Source organism: Rhineura floridana, chromosome 3 (assembly GCF_030035675.1).
Source record: "Rhineura floridana isolate rRhiFlo1 chromosome 3, rRhiFlo1.hap2, whole genome shotgun sequence".
Taxonomy (NCBI): Eukaryota; Metazoa; Chordata; class Lepidosauria; order Squamata; family Rhineuridae; genus Rhineura; species Rhineura floridana.
In genome coordinates, this window is record NC_084482.1 from 133,515,941 (window position 1) to 133,541,233 (window position 25,293).

The window sequence follows — 25,293 nt, forward strand, 5'->3', positions numbered from 1 at the left end:
AGTTCACAGCCAAATTTTGGAGAGCAATGTGGAAACAGTTGCAGACGGAATTAAAACTCTCCTCCGCCCATCACCCCCAGACAGATGGGCAGACGGAACGCTTGAACGCCGTTTTGGAAAGATATTTACGAAGTTATGTGTCCTATCAACAGACTGACTGGGTATCATATTTGCATTTTGCAGAGTTCGCCTACAACAATTCTCTGCACTCCAGCACTCAACAAACCCCGTTCTTCGCTAATTATGGATTCCATCCTAAAGTCTTTCCAAGCAGCTCAGAAGGAATGCTGGTACCGGCAGCTGAGAACTTCCTTAAGGAATTGCAAGCGGCGCAACAGACACTGAAACAGCAGTTAAACGAAGCCAAAACGGAGTACAAGCGAGTTGCTGACCTGCACAGGAAGGAGCCCCCCCCTTCAACCGGGAGACCAGGTATGGCTGTCCACCCGCTTCCTCCAGATGCCGGGCAAATGTAGAAAATTACAAGACAAGAGGGTGGGTCCTTTCGAAATAGAAACTCAAATCAATCCCGTGGCGTACCGACTGAAGCTGCCTGACACGTTTAAAATACATCCTGTGTTCCATCGATCCCTCTTAACGAAAGCCGCCCCTCCCAGTGAGTTACAGCCGGAGGAACCTCCCGGAGCTCCACTCCTGGTAAATGAGCAGCTTGAGTTTGAAGTTGAGGAGATCTTAGATTCCAGGATCAGACGCCACAAGCTGCAGTACTTGATTCACTGGAAAAGCTATGGGGTGGCTGACAGATCATGGGAAGATGCAGCTGATGTGCATGCTCCAGAATTGGTAAAACTTTTCCATCAACGTTTTCCCCACCGTCCCAAGCCAGACAAGGGGAGAGGGGCACAGCCTGGGAGGGGGGATGGTGTCGGAAGGCAGAGCTGGGGTCCCAATCCCGGGGAGCTGGATCCCAGAGAGTTGGGAGAAGAGTATTCGGATGGATGGCAGAGGGAAGGGGGAGGAACTTCCCCCCTTTGGAGCGAAGACGAAACAGAGGAACTGCCAGTGATAAGGTCGCTTAGCAACGGGGAGCCTGAGCCCTCCCTGGACATTCTCACGCCTCCCCCTCTTTCAGGCTCAGAGCAAGAGGGGAAAGAGGGAGGGGCTGCTCACAGCCGAAAAGCGGGGAGGCAGTTTACCATCAGCCCCTCCCCTATCCCCCATCCTGGAACCGGAAACTTCAGAAGAGGAGGGGGTGATGCTTCCCCCCTCACCGCGCACACGCAGACAGCTGAAAAGACAGGAGAGAAGGGGGGGAAGGCGGACAGTACCTGAGGGGCAGTTAAGGAGGAGCGAAAGATTGCGCGCCCGTTTGGCCCCTTCTTAAAGAACAGGCGGGAAGAAGTCCCTTGCTCTGTCAACTTTCTCCCAATGCCGCAGGACCTGTATCCCTGTATTGCTTCATGAGAAAACGCAGTCTTTGTTTGGACATTACCCTAATAAAACACGAATTAACTACAGCCGTTGGTCTGGTTCCTGAGTCACATCCTGGGCCTGACAGGAAGTGATCAACGTTCTTCAGCATCGCACCATTATGCTGGACTGATGGTGCTACAGAGGGACTAGTTCACACCTGTTGATGAAGCACTTTGGTTTTTTTAATATAAAGTGAGAGTTCAAGCTTTTCATATGCTTCTGCAAAGACATTTAGGATCGTTTGAAGATCTTTCTCTGAATGTGCAGAGACTACATTATCACAGGCATATTGAAGTTCTACAATAGAGGTTGACATTACCATACTTTTTGCTTTCAGCCTACTGAGATTAAAAAGCTTTCCATCTGTTCAATATATGATTTCCACACCAGTAGGAAGTTTCCCCTCAATAAGGTGTAGAATCATAGCAATGAAGATAGCAAATAAGGTAGGAGCAATGACGCATCCCTGTTTTACGCCTGATCCGACTGAATGGATCACTCTGAAAGCTATTGTTACCCAAAATTGTTGCTGTCATGTTGTCATGAAGGAGTCACAAAATATTCACAGATTTATCAGGGTATCTGGTTTTCAGAAGGATGGTCCAGAGAGCGGTTCGATTCACAGTATCAAAGGCCTTAGTCAATAAACGCCATATGTAAAGGTTGATTCTGCTCCCGGCATTTTTCTTGAAGCTGTCATGCAGTGAAGGTCATGTCCCCTGTCCCCCTGGAAGGGCAGAAACCATTTTGAGATTCGGGGAGGACATCCCTGAGATTGGCAGGAGGCGATTTGCAAGGATCCTTGCAAGGATTTTACCTGCGGTAGTAAGAAGAGAGATACCGCAATAGTTCTCACAATCTGTTCTATCATCCTTAAAAAGGGTGATAATTATGGCATCCCTAAAGTCTTCTGGGATCTCCTCATTCAGATTTTTTCAATGAGCTTATGAAGTTGTGTAAGTTCAGGCCTACCTTCTTTAAAGACTTCAGCAGGAAGTAGTCCACTAGCTTTGTTGTTCTTCGTTTGATTGATGGCTTTACTGACTTCATCCAAATTAGGGGATACTGCAAGCTCATCTCTAGTTTGTTGTGGAATTTGTGAGAAGACCTCACCAGCCACGATAGATTAAGGAGGTCGTGGTAATGCTGTTTCCAACGCAGTGCAATAGACTCTTTATCCTTAAGAAGTTTGGTACCATGCTTTGAACGTAAGGGATTTGTACCATAAGTTGTTGGTCCATAGATGGCCTTTGTGGCATTAAAAAAGCCCCATGCCTCATGAGCATCTGCAAAGTGCTGGATTTCTTGAGCTTTCTTTATCCACCAGGCGTTCTTAAGTTCTCTAATTCTTTGGACCTCAGCCTTCGCAGTGGCATAGATTTTTTTCCTAGCAGCACAGTTAATGTCTTTATTTCCATAGTTTTTATAAGTCCATAGATAGTACACTTTTTGTTATTAGTGTAATACATATAATGTCACTGTCAGACTGTATCTTCACAAGGTGAGAGAAGAGCCTACACTTAGCATCTGTTTCTTCCCATGTCTTCTTATTTCTGTGCATGCTGGTATGCAGATACATTTATCTCTCTGTACATATTTATAAACTTTGGTGCATAAGAAGTAAACAGTTAAGGTTTGTTATTTATTTAAATATAGGGATCACATTGGAAGATTCACTAAAACATATGTGACTTTATCTAGTGATGTACTGCCTTTCCATTTTTGTGTGTTTGTAAAGCAGGGGTGGGGAAGCTGTGGCCTTCCAGATGATGTTGAACTCCCTCCCATCATGATGGGAGTTGTAGTCCAGCAACACCTGGAGGGCCACAGATTCCTCACTCCTATTGTAGAGAGGTATATTATTAAGTAGTAGGTAGGCTGATAACGTGAAATTATGAACTTATAAAGGAATAACAAATCTAAAGCAGAAGCCACAGGTTCTTACCTATCAAATGTGGGACTCCCAACCCCCATCATCCCTGACCATTGAGCATATTAGCTGGGGTTAATGGGAGCTAGATCCAATATGTGGAGAGCTTCATCAGTGCTCTAAAATTACTGGTCCCAGAGCATGGTTTAGATGTACACGATGTAGCTTGGAAACTAGCCTGAGCCTAGTCAGTGTGTGGAAGGTAGATCTTATGTACCATAGTTTGAGGCCCAGGAAGGAAGGAAGATGGGGAACAAATTGGTACACACACACAAAAACTTTTTTTATTTCTATGAACAGAAGACACCCACGCTATACCATAAACTGCTTCTAAAAGTCATTTACTATGTTGTGCAGAAGGGCTACAGTTCAAGAAACACGTTCAAAGACCCCTTGGGTGTGCAGAACTAGCTATGAGGAGTTTTGGACCCTAGCCATTATATTTACAAGGCGTGTGTTTTGACTGCTTAGTAATTGTTCTCTTCTAAAGTTATAATTGAGTAATTTTTCCTTATTCGGTGAAGAAATAGAAATAGACTATTCAAAGATCAACTAAAAAGACATTCAAAGATTGGGGGGTAGCTGGGTTGTTTTATGTGTGTGTGGTGTGTTTGGCAACAGGGTCCATTGCAAAGTTGGCCTAGAGTAACATACTTTATTACTCCAGATGCTGGGAAAAAGCACTCTGGGGATTTATTTAGCTGTCACTAACATGTCTTGAAAACAGTTGAAGTATTTTAGTAGAATACTGTTTAATATTTTTATGAGGATGATCCCATAATAACTTTAAAAACCCTCATTTATAGGTGACACTTTCTCAAACATGGCGCATAGTTCCTTGTTTATAATTTTTTAACAGTGAAAAGCTATTAAATGGCAGTAAAACTGCCTGTGAATGGCAGTCAAAAAAACAATCCTGATCATACCATATTAATATCCCACCTAAATCAGTATCCAATCTCGTTCAGCCCTCAGTTTTTACCTCACTAGTATATGATTAGCATATCCTATTCCATACCTCTGAAAATGAAGGATTTCCTTCCGTCTGTTTTGAATTGATATGTGAGAGGAAATCCGTAGATGTTTCTGTTTTGAGCAAACCTCCCCCCCCCCCGGGACATTTTTGTACCTCTGCTTGTTCCCTTTAAAATATCTGCTGACTGACAATCCATGCTTAGTCAAAGTAATGCTGCTTTTGTATACTTTGGAATAAGAGACTCACAGCATGTAAATGCTTTTTTTCTGTTTACTTTTAACTTCTGGTTTTCTTGGATCTGATTCTTAGTAGGCGGTGTTATCTTGCAGAAACTTCATCCTCCACATCTCTCTTTAAGCACTGAGGTCTCTTCAGTCAAGGCATGATTATGAAAGCTTCTGGCTTACTCTTTTTCTTCTGTGCAACATGCTTGACTTCTGCAACTGAAGGGAAAAACCAGCAGGTAAGTTTGCATCCCTCTTGAGTGTTACAAGCTGCAATGACAAGCGACGTTGGACTCACTGGGGAAAGCATACTTACATAGGATCAGCCTGAATGTTAAATCAACAAGAGTATGCTGGTTATATTGCTGCAGCGTGTTATTAATTTTTTAAAAACCAAATCACCTCTGTAATCAAGCTTTATGGCTGCAGTAATTCAGTGTTAAACATTAACTGGGCACTTATAATATGGTAACAATTTTTAATTTGTATTTATAATAGTCAGAAAGAGCAGGTACTGTCACAGAGGAGGCTTTTCCTCTGATATGGAACATGCTGCAGCACTCGTACTTATCCAAAAACAGTATGCTTTCATTCAAACGATATAAAATTTGCATGTATTCTTCTGAAGATGTAATTGATTAGAATATGATAAAGATTTCTTTTAAGTTGATGTCAACTGCTTGAGTGTCTTGTGGGTGTAAGACAGGTAGATAATTAGGGTTGGATCCAGACTAACCATGAATAGAGTTCACCCCAATGGATGCTCCCAGAGATGGACGGGGGAAGAAGGTCATTTTTGCTAAACCTTCCCTCCTGCAGTCTCCTGAACAGCTGCTCCACAACATTGGGGGTCTCTCCAGAACAGTATGGGAGATGGATTGCCCAGGGGTATTCAGGGGGAAAGGGGAATTGGCAGAAATAGCCTTTCCTTCCCCCCCCCCATCCTCTAGCAGGAGCTTCTAAATCAGAGTTCCTTCCACAAAGACATTCTAATTCATTGGAGGGACACTCTAGATCTAACTTAGGAACACATACAGAGAAGCATATATAAAAAGATACTTGTCTTCGCGTTCATAGTGGAAACAAAATGAAATTGATTATATACAAAATAGCAAGAAGCATGGGAATATTTAATGACTGGCTCTTTTCTGTATGTAGGGAAAATAATCAAGGCCTAGCTTTTGTATGCATGTATGCATACAAAACAGTTTAGTCTCTCCATTGTGGAATGGAAAACCTGTAAATTTCATTTTCTTTTTTAATATCACACATATCTAAAAACTTATTTTATAACAATAAATGTAACTTAAAAGAAATCTGCGCTCATCAAATTTCAAAAAAGAAGGTCCATGCATGAAGCGGCTGATAAATATAACAAATCAATAATTCCCTCCCTTCTATCTCCCTGAACAAATATTCTCAATAAGCATCTCTAGAACTAAAGCTGCTGTGCTACAGATTGGCAAATAAAGAGAGAAGAAAATGCCAACTGTTTTCAGGGAATGAGAAGAAGCCTTTTCCCCATATACATTAACATGGATTCAAATCTGTGGGATTTTGTCAATAACAATAAAACAATGGGTTTAAAGAAATTTATGAGGATAGATAGGTGTGTAATTGACTCGGCCAATATTGTGAAAAATGGCACCTGGAAGTGAGCTATTCTGCTCTGTCTGTCGCCTGAAGTTATGAATCAATGACACGGAGTGGATTACTGAAATCAGAAACAATTTGGTCTCCAGTACTGATCTGCATATATTCATTATGCATGCATAGTTCCTTTGATTTCACTGGAATGAATGCATGTAACTGCATTATATTGCACACAAGAAATGGAATCTGAAGATTTGCCTGGACTTTACACTTGTTCAAAAAAAGTGAGATATAATAATCTGGCTGGCTGCTGTCAGAAACAGAATGCTGAACTAGGAAAAATTCACTAATAGGCAAAAAACGTTGCGGTTTAAGAACGTACCTATAGCCACAGATATTTCTATCCAACTTTAAAAAGCAGGGAAATTGGGCAGTTACAGTGAATGCACCAAGGGAACAAATTTGTCAAAATGCAAACACAATTTGGGTTGGTCTTGCACAGTCCAATCCACTTGCTGTGTAGCTTGGAAGAGTGGTGGCAACACCTGCAATCAGTCCAAGTAATAGAAAGAAGACGTGCTGTGCTGAACTTGTTTTAGCAGGGAGGAAGCAAGTTGATGTAGTTCAGCTGGTCACTTGAAGTATGTCTGATTTACTTTGCAATTTTAGTGAAGTTTCCTATAGGAAATCATTTTCTTTTGTTTCTATTTCTGTGAATATGTGAAGTACAGCAACACTTTGCAAAATTTACATGAAAAAAACCTCCAAAAATAATTGTGGAATAATGGCACTGACTATTCTGCAAAATAGTCTCCAGTGGACATCAGGAGTGTCTCAATTTGCACAAGATAAAACAGTGGGAGGTGAAATATATTCTAGCAAAATTCTAGGTGTGCTCTATGTTTTTAATTGACTATGCCCATCTTGCCTTAAATAAAGTGGTTTAACCATAGCAGGCTGAAAACATGCATCCTCTTTTTCCCCACAGCTAGAGTCATTGCTGAAGTAGCAACATATTGTAATCAGTCTGATTTTACATCAAACTGCAGTTTCAGATTCAACTGTTAATGCACCCAAAATAGAAGTAGAACATAACCTCCAATTTGAAACGCTAAAGGCTGTCTTAACCATCATATGACACTGACCAATAAAAAGGCTTTGAAATTAATAAAAATAAATTTAACACAGATTTCTAAGATGAATAATGAGGGAAATAAAATTTTCTAGATTAGATCTCTGTAGAAACAATAACACAGGAAAGAAGGAAAGTAAGAAGAACACCAACAAACATACAAAAATATAATTCATCTTTGGAGATGGCAGGTATGAGTGACTTTCTCTGCTTTTTAAGCTGGGAGGTAAGAAATGGGATCCTGTGCAAGTTTGCTGAGAATAGATTGATCATTTGCATGCTTATTGAGTTCAGTGGGATTTACTCCCCTGCAATCATGCTTAGGATAGGTGAAACTGATGGGGGGGAGGCAGGGAGGGCTGGACTGGGCAGGGGAGGAGGAAGAAGGAAGTGGGGAGGGGAAGAGGAAGGGAGAGGAGAGGAAAGAGGGGAAAGGCAGGTCATCATTTGCATGCTTATTGAGTTCAATGGTATTTACTCCTGTGCAATCATGCTTAAAATAGTTAAAACTGACCATGGGGATGCGGAAGGGTTCAATGGTATTTACTCCTGTGCAATCATGCTTAAAATAGTTAAAACTGACCATGGGGATGAGGAAGGGGAATGGAAAGGAGGGAATTGGAAGGAGAGGGGGAGGGAGGGGCAGAGGGAGGGGGAGGGGAGGGGCAAAAGGGAGGGGGTAGGAGGAGAAGGGAGGGTGGGTTTGATCATTTGCATACTCTTTGAGTTCAATGGATTTATTTCTGTGTAATCATGTTTGAAAATGGAAATGGACTGCCTTCAAATCGATCCTGACTTATGGTGACCCTATGAATAGGGTTTTCATGGTAAACGGTATTCAGAGGTGGTTTTACCATTGCCTTCCTCTGAGGCTGAGAGGCAGTGACTGGCCCAAGGTCACCCAGTGAGCTTCATGGCTGTGTGGGGATTCGAACCCTGGTCTCCCAGGTTGTACTCCAACACTGACCCGCAAGGGGGGGAAGGAGATTGGATGAGGGCACTGGGCAGAAGGGAAGCTCCTTTCCTTTCCAAAAGGAAAACACTGTGAACAGTAGCATTGCTTTTCAGTGTTTTCCCCACCATTTTATTCTACAGCTGGCACATGTAGCCTCCCACCCAAATTTAAACCAAAGCTGTCCCTGGCCACATCCACACCAGGCCTTTATTTCACTTTGAACAGTCATGGTTTCTCTCAAAGAATCCTGGGAAGTGTAGTTAGTGAAGGGTGCTGAGAGTTGCTAGGAGACACCCTGTTCCCCTCACAGACCTTCAGTCAGAGTGGCTGACTGTTAAACTAGTCTGGCCGCTGAAGCTATCTCAGTAGAATAGGAGTCTCCTCTCAGCACCCTTCACAAACTACGCTTCCCAGGATTCTTTGGGGGAAGCCATGACTGTCTCACATGAAATCAAAGTCTCGTGTGGGTGTAGCCCCCTGATTAGGCAAGCCAAGCAACTGCGAGTCTGGCTTTTAGAACACTGCAGTTGATTCTTACTGAGCATGCCCGACACTATCATTCCAGTTCAATGCAAAATTTCTTAAATTAATTAAAAGTCAGCCAGGCATTTTTTAAACTTTTAAACAGCAGATGAAGGTCAGAGTATGGGGCAAGGTCAGTAACAGGATTCCAGTTACTCTGTAAACATGGTTGATTTTTAATGAATTTCAAGAGATTATGAGAACTCTCAGAGAAAAAAGTCCAAAAGGGCTCTGGGTTTTTTTCCTCTCTTTTTAGAATTTGAACTCTCTATTCTCTCTGACTGTTTTGTGTATTGCCAAGATAATTGAGAGGGTTGTTAAGCAAACGTTTCTGAGTTCAGGACTGTAAGTTTGGTAAGGTTTTGTTGTGAAATAAGCTTATGGGAAGCATCAGAATGGCATGGGGGTATTTTCAATTTAACATTGCGGAATGTGAAAAACCCACACTGGCTATAGTATACAGCTACTCTCGTGGCTGTATAATACTGAACTGCTTGATCCTAACAAGTAAGATGGTTCTTATGATATACTGGTGACATTCCTTAGCACAGTTACATTCGTCATTTGGTTAAGAAGGAGAGTCCTCATGAATATATGGGCAAAAATGTACAGTATACAAGGGCCCCAGTGCATTTTTTCTTCAAGGAAAATCAGCTACAGGAGTTGGGGGATTTGGAATAGAGAAGCAGCTGGGGGGGGAGTGCTTAACCCTTTTATGCAAGAGCTAACCTGCATTTTAAATGCCACTTCATGGGTGTATAATTCAAACTGAAGAACAACAGGAAGGGGAAAAGGTAAATACCACCACCCCATTCTCAACAGGCTTCTCTACTCTAAATACCCCCAACTCAAAATGTTTTTTGGGACTCTCACATCTGCTTTTGAACAACATGCAGTTAGCATCCCCAGCTGCGGTATAGCTATTTGACAATGCAAACCTATACATGCCTACTCTGAAGTAAGCCCCACCGAGTTCAATGGGACTTATTCCCAGACAAGTGATCACAGCATTGCAGGTTGATGAAAGCACCTGCCTGTGGATAATGGGCTCACCCTGCTATCTGCAGTGGACTTGTAATGCTTTCAGGATCAAGGTATAATGACCATTGCCTGATCACACTGACAAGGAAGTCGCTATATAAACTGCATAGTGTGAAGACAAAATGGTCTCTGTGCTGTACCACAACATGTTTCAAGAGAGGTGTTGCAGGGATTGGTAAGTGTGCTGGCATCTGTCTGGCTGCTTTTGTTTGCGTGCATGTGTCCTAAGGAAAGTTTACCAGAAGATTGTGTCTGCATAAGTGGTTCATTAGCACTGATGATATAGAGATCTATCAGCATTGATCCCACATGTCCATCATTTGACTTTTCCTGTGGATGGAGAACAAGAAATGAGAAAGATAGCACTTGAAAAATAGGTCTAATGGTTACCTATTTTATCAAGGTGTCCTGTTAGGTCCTTCAGAATAATAGTGGATTTTTTTCCTGTTTTCCAGTTAAAGTATATGCGATGTGACCAGAAGTTTACGTATACCCATGATATGCTTTGTACTTCCTGTGCTTTGGCTGCCAGATTGTTATGCCCAAGAGGGTGGTCAAAAATGCTTGGAGGGGAAGGGCAGAAAACCTGCAGGTAAGACTTGTGTCTTTTCATTCTTTCAAGGTGAAATGTTGAACCATTGCACGTTCAATGAGACTTACTCCCAGATAAGTCATTATAGCATTGCAAGCTGATGAAAGCACCTGCGTGTGAATAATAAGGCCACCCTGCTCTCTGCAGCGGAAATTCATGGGGGATAAGGCTATCAGTGGATACTAGCCATGATGGCTATGCTCTGTCTCCATAGTCAGAGGTGGTATGCTTCCAAATACCAGTAGCTGGAAACTGCAAGAGGGGTGAGTGCTCTTTGCAGGCTTCCCATGGGCATCTGGTTGGCCACTGGGAAAACAGGAAGTTGGACTAGACAGGCTGCTGGCTTGATCCAGCAGGTTCTTCTCGTATTCTTATGTTCTCCTCCTGAAGCTTTTTCTGCTAACTATACATGTAAAAGCCAGTCCTCAATATTTTGTCGCACTCTAGTATGACAAAGGAACAGAACACAGGATGAGGCTTTATACAGATAGGAGGGAGACTTGTCTTTGAGTGGCTGGATTCCCCAGGCCGAGGAAACAATTTCAGTGCCCACTCCAATGGTGTTTCTGAGTGTGTTAATCAGGCGATCCTATCAGGGCCTCATGCACACCACGCCAAATTCTGGCCTATGCATCAGCCTTCATTGGATCCTTCAATCCTGGTTCAATTTGCTCAGCTGCAACCCTGTGGAACAGTGAGTGAAGCATAACCACAGACCAGTGAGAAACTCACAGACTCAGTCTTGTAAACTGAAATGAATACACCAATTTATTGATATACAAAGCTTAATAGTATTCTAGAAATGAGAACTGATAAAACAAAGATAATATTTGAAAGTACAGCAACTTAAGGGAACTCAAAAAGAAACTTAAAGCTATGTACTATACATATTTGTAGCCTAAAAGTAACTTAAAGCATTAGATATATTTGCATAAAATAATCAATGAATAATGATGAAATGAACTAACAATAAAATATGAACTAGTAACATTAACAAGATGATTACAAATAGCATTGACAAAGCAAATATACTATTTGCCACCTAAGTCCTTCCAGCCCCACTACTTATGTATTTTAGTTCTAAACTCCCCAGTTTATGGAACCAAGTAAAATCATAGCTACCAATTCAAGGCAGACACTGTTGGCATTCAGCTAGGCAAAGAAGGCAAAATAGGAAATAGGGCAGATAGTAGCCACTATGAAAGAAGGAAAATGAGTGATCCAAAGGACAATTCCCCCCACCTTCCCCTAAGAAGAGAAAGGGGGGAAATGTGATTATGCTTCACTCCCTGTTCCACTCAGTTGCAGCTGAACCAATTGAGGGATCCAATGAAGGCTGATGTGTAGGCCAGAATTTGGCATGGTGTGCATGGGCCCTGGTTGGATCTCCTGATTAATAGTGTGCACCGCTGTAAGGCTGCTGCTGTTGATGCCTACAGGGAAGCACTTGGGAGTGGAGCTGAGCTGAGGGCAAAATAATGGCCTTTAACCCCATCTCAGGGTAGTCTGATCTGTACTGACAGGGATCTTGATGCTCTTTGTCTATGTGCTCACATATGTGTGCACATACACAGAGAGACATCAGTATATAACGTCCTTTACACAGAGATGCACTGCATCTCCCAGGAGTCCTTGCAGTAATCAACCTCTCCCTCTGCACATGACTTGCACATCATACTTTTATTCACTCACTCATTTTTAATTTAAACATCTTTATCTTGCTCTTCCAGTGACACCCCCCGCAAGCAACTCAGTAACACAATAAAAGCAGTGAGATTAGTTATCAAGCAGAGGCCATTAAAAACCAAGACTTTAAAAGGCATAGATATAGGAAAAGAGTTTAATCTGGTGCCAAAAAGAGAATAGACTTGGTGCCAGGCACACACCCCTCCATGGGAAAACGTTTTCTAGAGCTAGAGTGCTACCACTGAAAAGGCCCTGTTTTCCAATCATTGGATGCCTCACTTTTAAGAGGAGGGGAACCCAGAGAAGGAAGGTCATAATACCCAGGCAGTTTGATGTGGGAGAAGTTACCTGGGTCCCAAACAAGTTACTTTAATGGCTTATACCAAGTACTTTGAATTGTTTTTTGAAGTGAACTGGAAGCTACTGCAACTGTTTTAAGACAGGCCTTCTAACTGTGTTTTCTGAACAATCTTCAAAGGCAGCCCCACACGCAACACTCTGCAGTAGTCCAAGTGGGATGTTATCTGCTTGAGCATATTGCTCAAATATATAGTCTCATCCTGTTTTCATTTGTATCAATGGATGATTTTCTCCTCAAATGCAAAAAGCAACTTCAAAAGAATAATTTTCATCAGGACCACAGGAGGGAAAGGTTAGCCTCCCACCTGCTGCAACCGTAATGATTATCAGCCACTACCCAGAAGCTGCTTGTTGTCTTTTTATAAATCCATGTTAAGTGCAAAGTTGTGTTTACCATCATGACTAGTTTGCCCCTTATCTTAACCTGGCTGGGTGACTGGATTGGGGGAGGGGGCACATGTATGTACACTCTCATATGCTGCAATAGAGTAGTTTAATTAGATTTAATTTTATTCTTTTTAAATAGAAAGGCTATCATTTTAAATTTGTTACCTGCCCGGAGCCTTCAGGATGGGGCATGCTATAAACTGGGATAAATAATCATGCACACGTAGATTTCACCCAAGTTGCCTAAGTCAGAACTTGAGAAGGCTCTTTATCTTTTGAGAGTTGCTTTGAAGGAAGTGAACGTTCAGTTGGGGCCACTCAGTAATGGAAAAAGCCATGCCTGACAAAATTCTTCCTTTTTGCATTTTTTAAAGCTACTTTTTAATAACATAGTCTGAAACTATGACAGGGAAACGTACACACTAAGTGCTGCAGCCGAAGATTTGACTAGTTTCACACGAATGATTTTTCATTTCATTAATGCTGTGTTGGATCAGTAGACCAATGTGGCATGTGTCAGCAGGTCAGATCTGGATAATACCACCAACCTATTTTAATATAGCTGGAGTTTGTTTAATCATGGATGCAAGTACAAATCTTATACTCCTCCAATTAGTATATCAGATTTCCAATAACGTAAGGTGTGCAGTATTGAAAACAGTAGTCTTAACGTTGTTCCTGGAATACTCAAGCACTTTAGAACCTTGAGGGCTTCAATCAACATGGCTGTGTACGCATCATACCTTTGTACTGACAAGGGCTGTGACCACACATGTACACACCGTACCTTTAAAGCACATTTAAAGCACATTTCCTCCCTGCAAGAATGGTGCGCTCTTAACAAACAACAGTTCCCAGGACTTTTTGGAGGGGAGGAAATGTGCTTGTCATACATCCCTTGTCATACAAACTCCAGTGGACCCCTTCACAGCTTTTGGGGAGCTATGAATTCCATGGAATTTTCTCAGCAGGTACAAGAGAACACCATCAATGCTCTGTTTTCAGCCTTCCTACGGAGCAAATATTTGGAGTAGGTTGCTACTACTTATGTTCACTTATCTGGATATGATTTTTTTAATTTAATCTTTCAGGTACACACTAAAGCTAGGCGAGAATACCCTTTCATTCTCAGGTTGTACTCAAATGTGTAAACAGGAAATTGAAGAGAAACGCTGCTGTCCTGGTTTCTGGGGTTCTGATTGCTATGGTAAGGCTTTAAATTAAGCGCATTAGATTCCAAACAGTCCAGGGATGCTGGGGCTTAAACCATGGTTGAGGAGGCACCTGGCACCGTATGCCCTGAAATCTTGCAGCCCTCTTCAAACACAGAAAAGTATAGGAATGTACCTGTGATTGACCGGTAGTGTAAAAACTCTGGATTGGTCCAACCTGGTATAAAAACTGGGAGCCAGTCACGTCTTCTTCCCTGCCTGATTGGGAAAGCAGGGCCAGCTGCACTTCAGACTCCATCTTCCTTGTGCTTCTTACTTTCCCACTCTCTCCAGAAACAGATTTAAGAACAGCTGCCCACTCCCCTAGACGGCCTGAAACCCAAAGGTAGGCCTTCCCCATAATTCCTGTTCACTAGGAAAAACTTGATCCATATAGTCTGAATAAGCAAAGCATGCAATGCCATTGATTTAAAGTTAGTTGCTTTAACAGAAGTGGAATGGGCCATAGTAAATATAATAAATGAGAGAATGATGAGATAAGCCAGAATTGATTTTATTCATCTAAGCTTGTCTGTGACTTGTCTTGGGGCTTTGTTTGTTTGTGTGCCAGAATGCCCTGGTGGATCTGGAAACGTATGCAGTCACCACGGAACCTGTTTAGCAGGCATCACACAGAATGGAACTTGCATCTGTGAGGTAATTAGCAATAGTGATTGTATATTTTCTTGGGATATGGCTGTAAATCCAGTCAGGAAAAATCAAGGAAGGAGGTCTTCTGGAAAAGATTGTGCATTGTTGATTTTGCAGAAACATTGGAAAGGAACAATGCTAGGGTAACAACAAAGACTTCCCTCTTCTGCAAAGGCCAATAGGCGAGGGCTTCAGATGGGGCAGTTAAGGGACATTTTGATAAAAAAGTGCAGCGGCAAAATGCAAGTTTTGGGGAACCAAGGGCCTCCTTAAATTTGCCAGGCTTTCCTGTTCGGTGTTTTGGTGTTTATTTCACATCAACATAGCTGGTCCCCTTGAAAAGAATGGCTCAGCCGAGTCTAAGCTCCATATAATCACCACAGAGCTTAGTAGTTCCGCATTGTCTCTTTCTGAAAATTTGTCCCAGCCCGCCTAGGTTTCCTTCCTGTCATTCAGCTAAAGAAAACTTTGCTTTTAGCTGAGGCAATGTCTGTATACTAAATATGGCTCTCTTCACTGGTAGGGCCTTCTTCACATGGTCACTTTGTTTTTAGCAGGCTTAAAAGAGTACTACAAAGGAGCTCAAAATGTGTCTAACAAGCTCTGATAGATTGTTACATACTATTGAGGAAAAATGTCAAATATAGTGGGAGTTTCCTATGCAGAGGGAAGAGCTTTATAGAGCAGAAGGGTTTTGGTTTTTAAGAGGAAACTGCAAAGAAGGGAACATCACAGATTCAAAATGTGTGTGTGTGCATCCCTCTTTGCTCACATCCCCCCTTTTTAAAAAGACACGTTCATGCAACACTAACATCTTTCTTTCTCCATCTTACATTAATACATCTACAGCAAGGATGGGGAACTTGTTGGCCTCCAGATGTTGCTGGGCTACAATTCTAGTCAGCCATTACCATTGCCATGTTGGATGGGACTGATGGAAGGTGGAGTCTAACAACATCTGGAGGGTCACAGGTACCCCACCCCTGATCTACAGACTATGTATCACATTTTCATGCATATATTATGACATTTGTGAGCACAAATTTGAGGAACGATCTGCTTCTCTTTTATACACTCTGGGCTATATTGGCGATGCAGACTACTCTGGTTATGATAACTGTGTTTCATTTCAGTTTGCCATAAGTCTTTAGAATTGGAGCAGATAACCAGAGGTGTCTTGTTTCCAACCACTGAAGAGTGACAACGTTGACTAGAATTAAACAACCCCCTGACATATGCACTAGTCTCTTTTAAAACTTGCTTCAAAAACAGTGATTCCATTCCACAAGTTCTCAGGTTATTGCATTATATATGCACTCTGACAGTTAGGAAACGTCACCCAGCATAGATACTGCTAATGAAACTAATTGCCATTTGTCCTTTTCTCAATGAAAATAATTTGCCCCCATCTTTATGGTACAGTATTTGAAAAGTATTCCCACTTAATCTTCATACTCTAACACACATTGTGCATTAATTTAATAAATGTACACGTGTGTTTGCAGCCCAAAAAGGAATGGCTACAAATTGGCCTTCCCTTCAAACCATACTGGCTTCTCCAGCATGGTTTGAATTTTCTCTGTGGCAAACTTCTTGTCTGATCAGGCATACTGTGAACAAAACTTTCCAGGAAGGCCTTGATGAATTGTGTGCCTCAATCTGATATGTGAAATTTGAAAACAATCCTGAAATGGATCATATGAATCATTCCTTATTTGTATGGGAACAAAAAAAAATGTACTTCCTTGTATCTGTTTCTGCTTGCTACAGGAGAAATGTTAAGTTTCATAGACAAGATTTGCCCTTTTCCCTCTCTCTCTCATGCACATCCTGTATTTATTTTATTTATTTTTGAAAATATTTTCATCCTGCCTTTCCATTGTTGCTCAAGTCAGCCTTCAACATTATAAAGACAACAAAGAGGATAAAAACCAAGCCAGTGAATAGGTAGCTGGTTCAAAGAGGATGGCAGAGCTTTGGAGACACTAGCCCATTCATAAAAAAAATAACCTCTGGGTAGATGAGTTGATATTTTTAAAACAAAAAAAATTAATTTTAATTGTTTTAGAAAAAGTTTTTTAACAGTTTTTGTTTAAAAAAATCTTAGGGTCAAATGAAAGCTGAATTTAACACAAACCTTTTAAAGCAAAGCCTTCAATCTCTTAAGACTAAATCCATGGTTTTCTATCCAACACATGACCCTGGTTCAACCACACTGAGTGTAAGGGTTCTGTTTTTTAAAAATGTGAAGGAAGCCATGGGGGAAGTGAGGCCAACTATTATTAACATGGCAGAATGGATGTACTATATTTATTATTATGGCTTGATACATATGGACCAGAGACTGGGAAGTCATCACAAGCATTGGGATCCAGCCCCCGCTGGCTCTGAATTATATCCCATTGGGGCAATCCACTGAGCTCACTTGGGTGTTCTTGTATTTCTTCTTTATGCCTTTTCCCTTTCTATGCAAAGTGTTCAGTTCTCCTATTATGAATACCATGTGACATATCATATCTTATCAACCAATGAATATGGTTCTTGTTGCATTTGCATGGAAAATACAAGTTCTGCCCAGTAATTTATAGCCCTTTAACTTTAAAGTTTTACTGTATGCGTTAAGCAGATGGATCTTGATCAGTGTCTTGGCATGTTTTCAAATCAATATAATTGTTGTAAACCACTTTGATATTTTTTATGAAATTGTGGTATGCAAATATTTTTATAAATAATAAATTTAAATAATAAATTTGTGTAGCAAATGCAGCACAAATCATGTATTAAAGATATAATAGTCTATTAAATAAGTAAAATATCATATACTATTTTCTAAAATGCTGAAAATATGGACATATTCAAGGAATTATGTATAAAGTTAAAGACTTGCATACAGTAAAGACTGCTTAGTTTCAAATCTGCATATTTTATATCAAGCAATAATATTTATGGACTTTTGGTTTAAGTAATATTTAACATAAAAGTGGAAAGCTTGATTTAAATTAATGATTTACATCAGTCTGTTCTCTTGGTGATTTGAATTTCCGTGAGTTGGATCCATCATCTCTGGTTGCACCACTTAAATTGTTGCTGCTACTGCTGCCCCCCAACTCCTCCTCTCCATAGTGGCAGTAGCTGCCCCTCCCCTACAAACTTTTTTCTTTCTTTTGTTGCTGCTTACCAGTGATAGTGAGGCCCTCTGCCTCCATGCCCCTCCCTTCCTACCTTGCTCTAGGAAGGGCCAAGGGGGTTTCCATAGAGTGAAGCATTCTAAGCAGGGTGGCTCTGAGACTATGGTAGCTAAAACTGGTGCCTAAAATTAGGGGGAAAGTTCTGATGCCCACACCATCCAGAATGCTTTGCCCTGAGGAATGACCCCCCTGGTTCTTCCTAGAGTGAGGCAGGGAAATAGGAGGTGGAATGTCTCACCAGGCAGCAGCCGGGCCAGCAGAGACCCCTGGGGAGCCCCAAATTGCCACCTCCCCATGTCTGCCATCTCAGGCAATTGCCTCATTCCTAACAGTATGGCTGGCTCTGATTGTCTGTCAAACACAAGACAAGCCTACTAATAATAGCACATTCTTCTAAAGAAAACAAACTATATGCCACAGTTTGGGCAACTCTAAGTGTTCAAGCAGGTGATTGACAACCTGTGTGGATAGAATATGCCATTCATTTTTTATGTTGTCAACCCAAGGTGGCTTTTTCCTCATCCCATTTGGACGACAAGCAAGTCTGGTTGCAATGTAAGGGTAAAGGAAGTACCATTGTAAAAAGGTGCTCTTTTAAATTCATTTAGGAGAGGTATGGTGGCTATGCATGCCAAGACTGCCGGGATGAAACTCATTTTGGCCCTGATTGTCAATCTGGTAAGCCTCTCGACCAACAATTCTTACTGAAGTTAAATTATTTAACAGTAACAAGTGCCAATTCTCAGTTGTAGGAGAACAGCTGGAGTAGGCTGAGGAGATCCATGTGGGCAGGAAATGATTTCAATATATTTTGGTAGGACCATCTAAAGGTGCTAAGATGCTTTGTATCCCTTCTCCCCCAACTGAGTGGGTGTGGAAATCCCTCCTTTTCCTGCACCATGGATCTCTGTGTCAGATTGCCTGGTTATGCTCTGGATGGGACTCAAATATATTTTTAAGCTATTTGTACTATGTACAAAAGCTATTATATATAACTGCTTTGGAACTCCCTACCCCTCACTCTCCCAGACGATATTACATCACCATAATTTTTGTTCTTGGGTGGGTTGCCGCATGTATTGTTCAAGGAATTACTGCTTCTGTTTTTTATATTGTTGACTAGGTGGTGGTGGTGGTGGTGGTGGTCGATACGTGTGTGTTTCGTTTTGCTTTCTAGAACTGTTGTGGGTTGTTTTTCTTAAAAAAAATTAAGCCACCTTGGGACATTTATTTGAAAATGGAAAGGCAGGATATAAGTGTTCTTATTTAATAAATAAATGATCCCAAGTGGTTAAGGTGGTAAACTTATTTTTGATACAGCTGAGAATAATCAGCCGTGGATCACATCAGATGAGCAGATGGTTTCTTGCCATGTGTGGAGGGGGTGTGTGGAGGATCCAGCAGAGGGCTCCTTCTGGAGAATGAGGGAGATACTGTTTGCACTGACTCCCCTTCCTCCTGCAGCCCTGAACACCATCTCCCACACTGTTCTGAAGAGACACCCCCCCAAACCTTCTGGAGCAGATTTTCAGGGGGCATGCAGGGCTGCAAGTGGAAGGGGGAAATCAGTGAAAATCCATCCTCTTCCTTCTCACCCCCTCCCCATGGTAGCATCCAATTAACAGAGTTCCACTCGTGTCAAGTCTAGAATCTGGATCCAACTTATTTTTATTTTGTCTGAGAGCACTTTGGCTAACTTGAAAGCTTGTTGATTATTTCATCAGCACTACCCCAAAAGGTTCTGGTGCAGCTCTTATGTAGTGTTCACAGTGGTAGCTCTTGTCCATACTTGTTTATTTATTTATTTATTATTTGATTTATATCCCACCCGTCCTCCCAGCAGGAGGCCAGGGCGGCAAACAAGCGCTAAAAACACATCAAAACATCATAAAAACAGACCTTAAAACACACCAAAACAAAACAACTTAAAAAACATTTTTTTAAGCTTTTAAAACACCTTTTAAAAAGGGTTAAAAGTATTGTTTTTTAAAAAACATAATAAAAAGCAATTCCAACAGAGACGCAGACTGGGATAGGTCTCAACTTAAAAGGCTTGTTGAAAGAGGAAAGTCTTCAAAAGATAACAAAGATGATGCCTGTCTAATATTTAAGGGGAGGAAATTCCACAGGGTAGGTGCTGCCACACTAAAGGTCCATTTCATATGTTGTGTGGAACGGACCTCCTGATAAGATGGTATCTGCAGGAGGCCCTCGCCTGCAGAACGCAGTGATCAGCTGGGTATATAAGGGATAAGACAGTCTTTCAGGTACCCTGGTCCCGAGCTGTATAGGGCTTTGTACACCAAAACTACAACCTTGAACTTGGCCCGGTAGCAAATGGCCAGCCAGTGCAACAGCAGCATCACTAGCGGGAGTGCGGGGGGGTGCGGACCTCCGGTGCGCGCCCTCCCACGTGCTTGGATAGGGGTGGCTGGTTTTGTGTGTGCGCATGTGCACATGCACTCACCACACGCTCCAGGCTGGTGGTGGAAGGCCCGTCCCGGCTTCACCGCTAGCGAGCGGGCGCCTGCTGTCGGTCTTGCCCGCCCGCCTCTGAGGAGGAGTTGGCTGTGCCGACCCGGAGCACTTCTCGGCTCCTTTGCCAGCCAACAGCGTGGGGCGGGGTGGCTCTGGGTGTCACCCCCCTCAGGGTGTCACCCGGGTGTGGTCTGCACCCTCCACACCCCGGTCGTGATGCCCCTGCAGTGCAATTCTTTCAGGAGCGGGGTGACATGTTGGCAATACCCTGCCCCAGTGAACAGTCTCGCTGCCACATTTTGCACCAGCTGCAGCTTCCAGACCAACCTCAAGGGCAGCCCCAGTAATCCAACCTGGAGGTTACCAGTGCGTGGATAACAGTGGTCAGGCTATCCCAGTCCAGAAACAGCCACAGCTGTCTTACATGCCGAAGCTGGTAAAAGGCACTCCTAGCCACGAAGGTCACCTGGGCCTCTAGTGACAAAGATGGTTCCAGGAGCACCCCAGACTATGGACCTACTCTTTCAGAGGGAGTACGACTCTATCCAAAGCAGGCAACTGACCAATTATCCGAACTCGGTAACCAGCAACCCACAGCATCTCCGTCTTGCTAGGATTCATTCTCAATTTATTGGCCCTCATTCAGCCCACCACCGAGTCCAGGCAGCGGTCAAGTGCTTGCATGGTCTCTCCCAATTCAGATGTTACAGAGAAACAGAGCTGGGTATCGTCAGCATACTGCTGACACCTTGCTCCAAATCTCTTGATGGCTGCTCCCAAGGGCTTCATATAGATGTTAAACAGCATGGGGGACAAGATGGTACCCTGCGGCATCCCACAGCACAACTGCCAGGGGGCCAAAGGACAATCACCCAATGCTATTCTCTGAGAGCGACCCTGGAGATAGGATCGGAACCACTGCAAAACAGTGCCTCCAATACCCATCTCACCAAGGTGGCCCAGAAAGATACCATGATCAATGGTATCAAAAGCTGCTGAGAGATCAAGTAAGAATAACAGGGTTGCACTCCCCCTGTCCTTCTGATAAAGGTCATCCATTAGGGCGACCAAGGCCAATTCAGTCCCATAACCAGGAAAAACCCAGACTGGGATGGGTCAAGATAATCTGTTTCATCCAAGAGTACCTGCAACTGCTGCGCCACAACCCTCTCCATCACCTTCCCTAAAAAAGGGGTATTTGCAACCAGTCAGTAGTTGTCACAAACCAATCGGTCCAGGGTGGGCTTTTTCAGGAGTGGTCGGATCACCGCCTCTTTCAAGGTGGCTGGAACCACTCCCTCCCGCAATGATGCATTGACCACATCCTGGATCCACTCAGTCAAACTCCCTCGGCAAGCTTTAATAAGCCAAGAAGGGCAAGGGTCAAGAGGACACGTTGCTGGCTGCATCATCGCAAGCACCTTGTCTAAGTCATCAGGCTGCATCAACTGAAACTGTTCCCAAGAAGTTGTAGCAGGCGTTACACTGAACACCTCATTGGGGACAACAGTAGATGTGGATGGGGCATCAAGACTGCTACGGAGGCAAGCAACTTTACCCTCAAAGTGCCTTGCAAACAATTCACAGTGGGCCTCCGAAGGGTCTAAAACTCCATTTCCAGGAGTTGATGTCAACAGACCCCTGACAATACGGAAAAGCTCCACTGGATTGCTACTTGAGGATACGATGGAGGCAGAGAAGTGGGCCTTCTTCGCCGCCCACACTGCCACACAGTAGGCACAGTTATGATGTTTTATGCATGCCCGATCAGCCTCACAGCACGTCTTTCTCCTCTTGCGCTCTAGCCTTCATCCAGCCTGTTTCATTGCCCATAGCTCACTGGTGTACCAAGGTGCAAACCAGGCTCCACAATGCTGGAGAGGGTGCTCGGGGGCAACCGTGTCAAGAGCCCGATGCACCTCGCTGTTCCACAGCATAAAAAGGGCTTCAACAGGGTCCCCTGCTCTATCTACTGGGAACTCACCCAGGGCATTCAGGAATCCAGTTAATTCCATTAGTCTCCGGGCGCAGACCATATTAATCTGTCCATCACCCCTGCAGGGAAGGATCGGAGCCATAAGTCTAAACTTCACCAAGAAGTTATCTGACCATGACAATGGGGTGACATCCACCCCCCTATCCCCAGACCACCCCTTCCTCCATCTGGAGCAAAAACCGAGTCGAGGGTGTGCCCTGCCCTATGTGCTGGGCCAGTAACAACTTGAGACAGCCTCAAGGTAGTCATGGAGGCCATGAAGTCCCGAGCCGGAACACTAGAGGCAGCCTCTGCATGGACATTGAAATCACCCAGCACTATCGTTCTGGGCTCCCCCAACACCACATGCCAGGTAAGGGGAACTCGTCCCAGACAAGTTGTGTCTGTGCCTTGTTCCGGTTCTCCTCATAGCCACAGGACTGTTGGTTGTTCTATCAGCCAGTCCTTGGATCTCCAGGTGCTGCTTTTGAATGCCAGGTCGGTATATAATAAAATCTCCCTTGTCCACGATTTAATTGTGGATGAGGGTCCCGACCTGGCTTGTATAACCGAGACCTGGGTGGGTGAGCAGGGAGGAGTTGCTCTTTCCCAGCTTTGCCCACCTGGGTATATGGTGCAGCACTATGGTAGATCTGAGGGCCGGGGAGGCGGGGTTGCTGTGGTCTATAGGAGTCCTTTTTCTCTCACCAAGCACCCTGTCCAGATGGCGACTGGTCTAGAGTGCCTCCACCTTGTGCTGGGCCAAGGAGACAGACTGCGAATCCTGTTGGTGTACCGCCCACCTTGCTACTCAACAGCTTCCCTAGCTGAGCTGACAGAGATAGTCTCGGAGGTATTGTTGAGGTCCCCCAGACTTGTGGTGCTGGGGGATATCAACATTCATGCCGAGACTGTCTTATCTGGGGCGGCTCAGGACTTCATGGCCTCCATGACAACCATGGGGCTGTCTCAATTTGCCACGGGCCCAACACATGTGTCAGGTCATACCCTTGAATTGATCTTCGCCACTGGTCATGGAGATGGTGATCTGGTGGTGGGGTGTTTTTCATCTACTCCATTGTCATGGGCAGATCACCGCTTGCTGAGCTTTAGACTCACGGCGACCCTTTCCCTCTGCAAAGGTGGGGGACCTATTAGTTGGTCCGCTCCCGGAGGCTTATGGATCCTGTGGGTTTTCAGAAGGCTCTGGGAGTTTTTCCAGATGATAGTACTGGCGCTCCTGTCAAGGCCCTGGTCGAACTGTGGAATACGGAGATGGCCCGGGCTATTGACACGATTGCTCCCGCACGCCCCCTTCGGCGTAGAGCTCATACAGCTCCATGGTATACCCCGGAGCTGAGAGTGATGAAGCAAGAGAGAAGGAGGCTGGAGTGCAGATGGAGACGAACTCCAGACGGATGCAGTTATGCTTTGGTAAGTGCCTCCACTAAGCTGTATATAAAAGCGGTAAGGGCGGCGAAAAAGTCTTATTTTGCTGCCTCTATTAGGACATCTCTTTGCCGTCCAGCGGAGCTTTTTAGGGTTGTACGAGGGCTTTTACATTCTGGTCCTCAAGATACCATAGAAACATCTGAAGCCCGCTGCAACGACATTGCGGGGCACTTCCAAAATAAAATTGCATGCATCCGTAGGGACTTAGACTCTGATGTTATGACAGATGAATCCATTGAAGTGTCCAGAACGCGGTCTTGCCCTTCATTATTGGATGAGTTTCAGTTGGTGCAGCTTGAGGAAGTGGACAAGGTGCTTGGAATGGTGCGGGCGACCACGTCTGCTCTGGATCCTTGTCCATCTTGGCTAGTGAAGGCTAGCAGGGCTGGTACCATCGGCTGGGCCAAGGAAGTGATAAATGCCTCCTTGAGGGAGGGAGTAGTCCCTAGTAGCCTCAAGGAGGCAGTAGTGAGACCTCTGTTAAAGAAACCTTCCTTAGACCCAGATAACTTGAACAATTATAGACCGGTGGCGAATGTCCCCTTTTTGGGCAAGGTTTTGGAGCGGGTGGTTGCCGGCCAGCTCCAGGTGCTCTTGGATGAAACCGATTATCTGGATCCGTTTCAATCTGGTTTTAGGCCCGGTTTTGGCACTGAAACAGCCTTGGTCGCCCTGTATGATGACCTTTGTCGGGAGAGGGACAGAGGGAGTGTGACTCTGTTGATTCTCCTTGATCTCTCAGCGGCGTTTGATACCATCAACCATGGCATCCTTCTGGGGAGACTTGCGGAGATGGGAGTTGGGGGCACTGCTTGGCAGTGGCTCCGCTCCTACTTGGCGGATCGTCGCCAGAAGGTAGTACTTGGGGAACATTGCTCGACACCCTGGACTCTCCATTGTGGAGTCCCTCAGGGGTCGGTTTTGTCCCCCATGCTTTTTAACATCTACATGCAGCCTCTGGGTGCGGTCATCAGGAGTTTTGGAGTGCGTTGTCATCAGTATGCTGATGACACGCAGCTCTATTTCTCCTTTTCATCTTCTTCAGGTGAGGCTGTTGATGTGCTGAACCGTTGCCTGACTGCGATAACGGACTAGATGAGAGCTAATAAACTGAGACTCAATCCAGACAAGACTGAGACACTGTTGGTGAGTGCCTTCCCTGCCCAGATGGTGGATGTTTATCCTGTTCTAGATGGGGTTACACTCCCCTTGAAGGAACAGGTTCGTAGTTTGGGGGTTCTTTTCGATCCTTCCTTGTCTCTCGAAGCTCAAGTGGCCTCGGTGGCACGGAACGCGTTCTACCACCTTCGGCTGGTAGCCCAGCTACACTCCTATCTGGACAGGGACGACCAGTGTTACTGTGTTATTTTTGTATTTTAACCTTTTTGTACACCACCCAGAGAGCTACTTGCTATGGGCGGTTTATAAATGAAACAAACAAACAAATAAATAAATAAATCTGAGACGGCCTCCGCCAGCTCAATCAGAGAAGCTGCCAGGCAGCAG

The 25,293-nt window shown here is 43.9% G+C and overlaps 1 protein-coding gene across 1 annotated transcript in view; it reads left to right on the top strand.

Moving 5' to 3' along the window:
* The first annotated feature begins 4,511 nt into the window (after positions 1-4,511).
* The window catches only part of STAB1 (stabilin 1), a 158,887-nt gene continuing 138,105 nt past the window's right edge, over positions 4,512-25,293 (top strand). Inside the window, exons 1-5 of the mRNA XM_061617982.1 lie at positions 4,512-4,803; positions 10,263-10,399; positions 13,924-14,039; positions 14,615-14,700; positions 18,491-18,560. Of these exons, the coding sequence (XP_061473966.1) occupies positions 4,723-4,803; positions 10,263-10,399; positions 13,924-14,039; positions 14,615-14,700; positions 18,491-18,560 (490 nt within the window). The 5' untranslated portion in view covers positions 4,512-4,722. The remainder of the gene's footprint in view (positions 4,804-10,262; positions 10,400-13,923; positions 14,040-14,614; positions 14,701-18,490; positions 18,561-25,293) is intronic.